At 31.4% G+C, this 10,647-nt stretch overlaps 1 protein-coding gene across 6 annotated transcripts in view; it reads right to left on the reverse strand.

Moving 5' to 3' along the window:
* Nucleotides 1–10,647, reverse strand: part of LOC145252798 (uncharacterized) — an 85,386-nt gene that overhangs the window by 63,341 nt on the left and 11,398 nt on the right. The window contains exon 1 of one of the 6 annotated variants that reach the window (XM_080112748.1): nt 6,967–7,373. The exons of 2 other annotated variants lie outside the window; for them this stretch is intronic. In XM_080112748.1, coding sequence (XP_079968874.1) covers nt 6,967–6,991 — 25 coding nt within the window. In that variant the 5' untranslated portion in view covers nt 6,992–7,373. Of the gene's footprint in view, nt 1–4,398; nt 5,288–6,966; nt 7,374–10,647 lie in introns of those variants that run through there. 3 more of the 6 variants (XM_080112746.1, XM_080112751.1, XM_080112749.1) reach the window with 3 other exon arrangements.

Consider the following 10,647-nt stretch of genomic DNA (forward strand, 5'->3'; position numbering starts at 1 on the left):
TGTGTTTCCCGTCTTCATGTGACTTACACATATTTTTTGTTTACTCTTAATCGATTATTTATTGAAATAAAAAAATGTAATAACGTAAAAATATCACAACGAACTTTTTTAAGATTCTATTTTCAAGTTGGATTTTAATTATGAAATTAAATCCACCATAATGCATTTGGGTTCATTCGTAAATAAGTCAGCCATCCTTTGGAATTTGAAAAACATTTGAAAAACATTTTTTTAAATTTTAGCAAATCTTTGCATATTTAAAAGACCGAAAGTTTTGGAATCTATTCACATCTAATCGTTTTATAGAGATTAAAGCAATATTACCCTAACAACAATTAGTTGTAACTTTATAAAAATTTGGTCCATTTAATAATTTATTTACCAAACGATACAGTAATGAATAAGTTTAGCTTTCAAAATCCTATTTAATAAAAAGGAAGAAAGTATTGGGTAGAAATAAAAATAAAAATTAGGATCAGAAAAAACATCATTAAAAAAGGCGAAACAAAAATGAAAGTAAAAAACTCCCAGACAACACCAAATAAGTAGAGTTAGTATTGAATCCGAAAGGGACAGTGATATTTTGCAAGTAGAACTTGATGTGAAATTATAACAAACGCTCACGCAACTAATGGTTACGCTCGATACGGTCCCAAAATAAACAAAACAATACCCCCTCTCCCGTTTGTTATGTTTTTGGTATATTTCTAGGGGTTGTATACCCTAAATTAAACAAGTAATAATAATGCAAAAAAAAAAAAAAAAAAAATTGCTGGAGAATTTTTTTTAAGTGACGCTCGTAATCAAGTAAAATAGTTTATTTTTATTTATTTATTTATTTTTATTTTTTTTTTTTAGTTATGCTCGAGTTTTTTGCATTTGCCTTGCATGAAGTTCTTTTTCTCTGTTGCTAATCCGTTGCATAAAAATATTAATTACTAAACATTAAATAAGAAACAGAGAAATAATAACTATTTAAACACATGCAGCACAGATACAATACACGTACAACACAAAACACACACACATACACAATACACGCACAATACACACACACACACACACAATATACAAAAAAGGGGATATCGGTTAGAATTTAAAATGTAGTTAAAATTGAGAAATAGAAAATTAATTTAGCATGTCCCATTTTAGGAAATACGCACAAGAAAAATAAGATTTTTCTTGTCTTTCCGAAACTAAAATTTAACAATAGGTTGTTTATTGATTTTCGCATTGACTTTTTGCAAGAAAAGTTTGTACAGTTTTTATCAAACGAAATAGATCACGATTATCACTTTTGTTTGCTAAAATGTCGTTAAATAAGGAATTAGCTTGTATTCCAATTTAAATTGGGTAATTAACTGCGACTTATTAGATACATATCTCTAACAACGCATATTTATCGCTAAAAAATAATTAAAAAATATAAACCAGAGGAGTATACAAGTGAACTTTCATTTTATTTTCTCAAAAACAGTTGGTTGATATTTTAGGAAAAACTTACATTAAGCTTCCAAAAGAAAGAACAAATTTAAATAATAATAATAAGAAGAATTTGAATTCCGCGAAGGTTAGTACTAAAGACTAGTTCTTTTGAACGTAGTTGTTTTAAAACGTTCCTTATATAATGAGAATAGAATATTACCAAAGTTTTACGGGGTTTTTTCTTCTTTCTTTCTCTATTTGCACTATTTTAACCAGAGAAAACGACGCAATAATAATCAACAATAAAGTAGTTGTCAGAATGAGACAAAAATGTTGATGTAAAAAAAGTGTCAAGTATTGTGGCGTTTTATAACTAACATGTCAAAATTACTTTTTATAATGATATATATATATATACATATATATACACACATATATATACGTATATATACATATATGTATATATATACACACATATATATACGTATATATACATATATATGCATATATGTTCATATATATATACATATATACATATATATACATATACATATATATATACATATATACATACATATATATACATATATACATGCATACATATATACATATATATACATACATATATATAAACATATATATATATATACATACATATACATATACATACATATACATACATACATATATATATATATATATATATATATATATATATATATATATATATATATATATATATATATATATATATACAACGGTTTGTTATTTTTTTAATATGAACAAAAATTCCAAACGACATTATAATCAATATTGATGGCAAACAGAATTGCATCCTTTAATGTTGCTTTTGTTGACAAAATAAAAACAATAACATAATAGGCGAACCGCCGCGGTGCGAGTTGAAGCATTGGAGTCTTGCTCCCTCATCCAACTCCCTCTCTCTTCTCTTCTCTCTTTTCTTTTCTCTCTCTTAATATTTTATTTATTTTTTATTCGTAATGGTACTGTGCAATTGTACGTTAAACTTTACTTACTCGTGTGGACAGAAAATTGAGATCTATAACTTTAACAAACGATTTTTCGACATTATATTACTTATAGTTGATGTTAGCTACAGTTGAAATAATTCTAACTATTTTTACTATATATATATATATATATATATATATATATATATATATATATATATATATATATATATATATATATATATATATATATATATATAGATAGATAGATTACTTAAAAAAAATTTTTTTAAATAAACGTTGATTCAATCCAAGAAATGATTTTCAAAAATCCTGTCCAGGGTTGTTTATCCGTGATTAAACATAATTTATTTGCCAATTTAAAAACTGTTAACACCAAAAATAAATCTAAATGAAATAAACCGATTTTTTAAAATTGAATACAAGAACATTTTATTGTAAGAAAAAAAAAAGCTGAAAAGCGTGAATAAAAATCCGAAGAATTGTTAAAAAAAAAAAGGAAAAAAGAAAATAAAGTTATGAATTCAGTAACTATAAGCAGTTGATCTAGATTATAAAAAAAATACGTCAGTTAATGTTGTTTTATAAAATATATTCCTTAAAGAAATGTTCAATTTGGGGTTATAGTTGTTGAACAACTCAAACTCGGAAACGCACACAACACATGAATGACTTGATCTCCACAAAACAACAACAACAATGGAGTAAAAACGTCAACAACTTGAAGGAAAGATTTGATACACAATTATGACAGTATCGCATGCAGTTATTATTGTTTTTATTTTTATTTCTAATCTTGTAAAAAAATCAATTTTAATGCACAAAGTGAAAATAAAAATCACGACTTAGATAATCTAATTTTTAAAATCGAATGTGTATGATAAATGTAAGAATAGTTAAAATAAATAAATAAAATATTCGAATAAGTGATAGAGTGTAAAATTGGTAAATGAAAAGATCCACCGACAGAAAAATGGATGGGACAAATTATGACAAGATTAGTTGCATGAACTATGAACACACAAATCAGAGTAGAAAACACTAATAAAATAAAATGACCGCGTTTCATTTTTTCTATAAGTAAACACCGGCGTTAACATATGTAAAAAAGTTATCCTGAAATGTCTTTTTTGTAGATAATTATACAAGAAGTCAAGAATAAACACAAATAATAATTATGATGAGGAATAACTAAGAATTGTGTCTAAAGAAGGGATGATAGGATTTGTAATTGCGTAGAGGGTAGACACAAAGAAGGGGACACGTCCAAGGTAAATGGATGAGAGAGAGAGAGAGAGAGAGAAAGAGAGAGAGAGAGAGAGCTATGAAAACTGTGTGAACTGGATGGGTAGGGATGGGAGGGTAAGAAAACAAGAAAGGCCGGGTAGAACTGAAAGAGGTGATGAAGAGTGTGAATGTGACAGTAGTTGACAAGCAGGACAAACGTACACGCACGTGCGCGCGCACACACACACACACACACACATACACACGAGCGCGCACACACGCATATACATACACAAGAAGAAGAAAAAGAGGAGGAGGAAGAAGACGGGACCCACAGTGTAGTGTACGTAGTAAAGGGAAGCTGGCCAGATAATCACAAACACTAGTGGTAAAGGCAGGAGAAAGAAGACAAACTGTGGACGCAACAACAACAACAACAACAACAACAACAACAGAAAAAGGTGGTTGAGACGTAAAATAAAAAAAAGGAAACAACAAAGATATGGATCTTCAAAAAAAAATTAAAGGGATTAAAAAGCTATCATCGTCATCATCATCATCATTTGTATGGATGTTCTGTTGGTTCATCATCCGCACGATACAAAATGCGTGTTACTGGGATGAGAAGGAGGGGGGGGGGGCAGACAAAACGATTGAGGTGCAAAACACAACATTCGACGATATTTGATTATTAAAAAAAAAAAAAAAAAATTTTGCTTTCATAAAAATGAGACAAGAATTGTATTTTTCTTACCCCGGGGGCAGTTTATTCATTCATTCACATCCAACCAAGGAAACAGAAGACGGTGGTGGCGGCGGTGGTTGTGGTGATGAGGAAACGATGGCAACGAATTAATAAATCTACGTCACAAGAAGAAGGAGAAGAAGAATCCCTTCTTCGCGTTTAAGTTTTTTCTTTTGATTCAAACACATCCCCTGATCCTTTTTTTTTTTTATGTCGATTACAGGTCGTAGGTAATATTTTACCTACATGTAATAGTTGCTAACGTACGTTTGTCGTCCTTCTTACCAGTTGTTCTCCCGAATTGAAAGAGGAGTTCTCTCTGGGAGGAGAAGTTGGCGAATATTGCCGGCGAGATGTGATAAAAGAGTTACTTCCTCGGCAGAAAGAGTAGATAAATATCCATATGCATGCACGCACATCCATCCAGTGTAGATGATAAGAGAGAGTTTGCCTAGAGAGGGGGAAAGTAAGTAAAGGGAGGAGGAGGCACGGGAGGATGAGGAGGAGTAGGATGCAGAAAGGCAGTGATGGAGGGGGGTAGGAGTAGATAAAAAGTGAGTAGTGGGTGTTATTAGTTGTCATATAGGTGCGCGTGTCTATATGGGTAGGCGGGTTATTGTAGTAGAAAAGGGAGGAGGGAGAGAAGGAATGCATAGACAGTTTCAGCTTGGGGGACGAACCTACACAAACGTAGTCAGCATAAGTACTATACATGCTGATGCTGCTGATAATAATTGCGGCGGCGGCGGCGGTGATGGCGGTGGTGGTCAGGTAACTTTAAATCAAACATTGCAAAGTTTGTCAAGTGAAAAAAAAAATGAGTCACAGAATACAAGCGACGATGAGAACAACTTCGAGCAGCGCGTGCGTCTGTCAACGGATGATTTATTACGATGATGATGATGATGACGACGACGATGATGATGATGATGATGATGATGATGATGATGATGATGATGATTACAATGTAAATAAAAAAAAATCCATCAACAATGGCAATACATATGTGTTGAGTGTTGTTAAACTCTTCGATTTACTGAAGTCTTTTTTAAGAAAAGTCAGAAGAGAGAACATGGGTTCAAACATGCATATTAGAAGAAAAGGAGATCTGAGCTAATGAAATCGTATGGCAAAAAAAAAAGAAAATGAAAACGGTTCAAATTGTAAAGAGAAAGTAAAAGTAGATTTTTAGAGGGAGAAAAAAAAACCATTTGTTTTATATATATATATATATATATATATATATATATATATATATATATATATGCACACAAATTGAAAACTAAAAATGAAAGCAACGACAAAAAGAAAAGTTAAAAACGTAGACAAAATTTTTTGGGGAAAATAAACATTTAGTAAAAAGTTTTAAAAATCATAATATGGGTGTTTTTAGAAAGCGTTTTTTTATTGGGTTATTTATGTTTGTGGTTACACCAAAACAACAAAAATGTAAATAAGAAAAAAGAAAAAAAAGGAAGCAACTGCCTTCGTGTTTACGCGCACTAACAAAACAAATTACAACTTTTTAAAATTATTCTTTATACATATACAGCATTCAATACTTTAGCCCATAAACATTAAACGAAAAGCTAAACACCCTTAAAACAAACTTTAAAACTAAATCTGGCAGGACCTTTTACTGAAAAGTTTAATTGAGAGAGAGAGAGAGAGCGCATCATGTCGTTTGAATCTAGACAAAGTTTAGACGATTTCGGAGTGGGAGAGGGGGGTCGTTTTAGTCATTATTATTGTCATCGTGTTATTGTTTTTAATTTGGCAGTTAGCCAGCAACAAACGCACTATTTTGAAATAATATAGATATTTATCATATTTATTTTGACAAATGCAATTAATAAAAAAAAAGTACTTCAAGAATCACTTGCCACTATATTTTTATAAGGTCATCGTAGACCTTCAACAAGAACAGTAAATTCGCTGATAAATTTTTGAGTTGATATTTTAAATGATGAATAAAAGAATTGAAATATTACTAATCTTCAAATTATTTTAATTAAGAAATAATTAAGTCTTTATTTTCATACAAAAATAAATGACAATCATATTTTTTTTTAATAAGAGTTTTGCCCGATTTGGTGATGGCTTTATATTCAAAGTTTAAAGTTTAGAAAAATAATGAAAATATTAATGGAAACTTGTTGTGTGTTTTTTTTTTTTGTTTGTTTTTTTTTTTTGTTTTTTTCATAAATTTCAGAATCAGTGTTTTTGCTGTTTCTTCAGAATAAAAAAAGATACTTTTAAAATTGCGGTGATTGATTTACAATAATAATCAAAGAATCTCCTATAGACTTATAACACAGATGATCATCTTTGTAATGATTTCTGATGGGTAAATAAAACCAAAAGTGTTCAGCATCACTGACAGTTGAAATAACCCAGCATTAAACAATGAATAAACTTTATTGTTTTTACTTATTAGCTTGTTTAATTTAGATGTGATTTCATTGGGAAGAAAATAAACGGATTTTGTAGTTTTATGAAATGACTGATGTTGATTAGATGGCAGAGAAGGCAATAATTGTATTGAAGTATAAGTAATAAAATTAATGTGAAACTCACCAAGTAAAAAGTTTAAAATCTGCATATACTTTAGATGTGATTGTTAATGAAAGTTAAAAGTAATAACAATGATGATATTATATCCAAGAAGTCCGTATTATGACTCATTCACATTGAAGAAGCGATAAGTTACGCCGACCGAGGAGGGAAGAAGACGAAGAAGAGGAAGAGAGGGTCTTCTTCTGTTTTGGGGTAACTAATAAAAGGATGATGATGGCCTCTTCTTCTTGAAGATGAAGAATAAGGAGTATTCATATCCCCCCTACTTTTTTTGTCAATAACAACAATAACAAGAGATGAGAATGATTGTAATGATGACGACACGATATCTACCACACACACAACAACAAGAATAAAAGGAAAGGCGGTGGTGTTGGTGCTGGTGGTTGAAAATTTTTAAATCAATTGAAATAATGGAGTAAGGATGAGTCAAATAGTGTTTAAGTGCAGAGTCTGTGTTGAACCATCGTTTTCTCTCTCTCTCTCTCTCTCTCTCTCTCTCTCTCTCTCTTTCTTTCTGGTGTGTGTGTGTGTGTGTGCGTGTGTGCGTGCGTGTGTGTGTGTGTGTGTGTGTGTGTGCAAAGGACGTGCGATGTGGCGCCTTGTCGACACAAAGAATACAAATAATCAATGAAGACCGGTCAACCGACCACCACAACGACGACCACCGCCGCCGCCACCGTTTATAGACGACGATGATGATGATGTTGTGTCGCCCCTCCCCATATGACTCTGTCACCAACAACAACACCTTTATTCTGGTGTTCCTCTTTTCCTCTCACACACACACACACACACACACACACACACACACACACACACACTTATCTGAGGTAAACCGAATAAGGGAAGAAATGCAAATGGTTGGCGACAAGAAAACTTGAAAAGAAACAAGAGTAAGAGAGATGAAGAACACATACACACACTTTATACGTACATTTACGTATGTATGCGTATGGATATAATAAGATCTAAATATACATGTGAATATATATATACATACATACATGATGCATACATATATACATACGTGTAACAATACACACACACACACACACACACACATATATATACACACATGTACAGACACATACGTATGTTTATATATAAATATACGTACATATACACATAATATACATACATGTAAATATAAAGAGAGTAAAAGAAAGTGTGTGTGTGTGTGTGTGTGTGTGTGTGTGTGTGTGTGTGTGTGTGTGTGTGTGTGTGTAAAAGAGAGAAAGAGAAATAGATAAACAACAGTTCCTTTCTTTTATTGATGAAGGGTGAATTGAAAAAAAGCTGAAGAACAGCATGAACAAACATATATGATGATTAATAAAGACGATGACAATATTCTTTTTTAAAATAACAATCACATTGTCCCCTCTCTGTCTCTCTCTCACTCACTCACTCTTTCTTTCTCTCTTTCTCCCCCCCCTCTCTCTCTCTCTCTCTCTCTCTCTCTCTCTCTCTCACTCTGTTTCACACACGCACGCGCACGTATGCAATATAAAACCAGCCATAACGTAAAAAAACGGATCATTATTCAAAATGAAAATGTTAGTGAACGACGCGATGGGTGATATGGGATGAAGATAGGAAAGGTAGACCAAGGGCGAATTTAGTTTCATAATCGGAAAACGCGCGCACGCGCACACACACACACACACACACACACACACACACACACACGCCATTGCTGTCGACAGCAGAAGGGACATGCCATCGGCAAACTGCGTTGCACACACACAATATACACAGAGACTGTTTTATTCGCTTTTAATTGACATGACATGTGTTGTGTAAAAGAAAGTTGCTCGAGTTAAAAAAAGAAAAACTTCAAATAATTTGAAAAGAAGATAATAAAAAAGAAGAAACAAAAGTTGATTGAGTACTTTACTAACTTCATTTTTTTGTCGTTTAATTCTAGCGAAAAAATCATTTTAAAGTTTGGAAAATCAGACTGTACAATATGGCATATTCTGGTTTAAAGACTAGTTTAAAAGAAAGAATAATAGTTACTTAAAAAAGATTTTTTTTTTTCAAAAATAATTGGTTTTAATCTTTCACATTAATGAAAATATACATTTTATGCAAATTGAAAAAATATGTTTAAGTGACAACGATGATTTCTTTCTACACATATTTTTACACAAAATCCGTTTTATATATATGTGTGTGTGTGTGTGCGCGCGCGCGCGTGTGTGTTTTTTATTTTTTGTTGTTGCTGTTTTTTTTTTTGTTTGTTTTCTTTGCTAGAATTATTTTGGAATACAATCCTAAAGTAAAACATTCGACTTATAATAATTTGTATTATTTGTATTGTTCTCATTTTAGTGGTTATGTTGAACATAACTTATGTTCACAGTGTCTCGACCGTTGTAACCTTCGACTTTGTTCGAGTGCATCAAGTTCGAACCCATGGACCTGTACAAAATTTCGAACTGAAGCATCAATGATTATTCGATTTGTAATTTTAAAATTACATTACAATTTAAAATATAGCAAAAAAGTAAAACATAAAGATTTAATTTAATGTCGGTTCTTGTTTTTTTTTAAATAACAGAACCTGGTAAAGCAAAATCCGATCCCGCATTTTGCTAAATCCTACCCTCTGATGAGAAGGAAAGTATTTCTTCGAAACTCTGCAGATTAAGGACTATCCACTTATTTAGTGTTTCCTTTTCAAATTAAATATGTTTTTAACTCTTTTTCAAAGTGTTTTTTTTAACATGTTTTATTAACTATTTGCTCATATATATATATATATATATATATATATATATATATATATATATATATAAAATGGTGGATGATCTCATTCATTACCTTATATATATATATATATATATATATATATATATATATATATATATATATATATATATATATATATATATAAAAATTTGAATCTGTTGTCCTCACTTGCACCTGAGAATTTTTCTTAATATTAAAGTTAGTAAAATAAAATAAGTTCTGTTAAAAATAACTGATATTGAATTAAATCTTTATGAATACTTGTTACATTGTCGCCTTCGGGCCAAGATCATAGTGCAATATCTGTTCTAATGCTACACTTCACCTTTTTTGCCCTCGATCAGTGGAGGAGAAATCCTTCATGATGGAGACAATTTTTATTTTTGCTCCTATCCAGAGTGCCCCTTTTTGCAAAATCTGGATTTTCTCCACATTAAAAACAGACCTTGAGTCTAACTCTGTCCTCGTGGGGAGGCAAGTAAATAGGAACTTGTTATATTGTTGCAATATCCTAAATTGCAATTTAGTTTTAAAAGTACAAATCGAATAAACGTTAGAATGCTGTATTTAAAAAGGGAATTTTGGACGCTGAAAGCGTCAACAACTGAGGGTTTTTAACGTAGAGAAAATCCAGCTCCCCAAAAAGGGTCACTCTGAATTGGAAGCCAAAATACCGATATAGTCCATTCGACACTTCCTCGTGACTGAAGGAGGCTCAGATGAAAGGTAATGAGATTACCCACCATTCGAAAAGGGGAGGTAATAATGCCTGGGATGATGGCTTCCACAAACGGAACAAATACTACACTTTGCTCCTATTCATGAAAAAATGTACTTTCAATGTCACACAAACAAATTAAGTTAACTTGTAGAATTTGGCCGTAAGTGCAACTGCAATACTTGAAACCTCATCTTAAAAAGAAT

The sequence above is a fragment of the Euprymna scolopes genome, chromosome 29 (genome assembly GCF_053919585.1).
Source record: "Euprymna scolopes isolate OS-2025 chromosome 29, ASM5391958v1, whole genome shotgun sequence".
Taxonomy (NCBI): Eukaryota; Metazoa; Mollusca; class Cephalopoda; order Sepiida; family Sepiolidae; genus Euprymna; species Euprymna scolopes.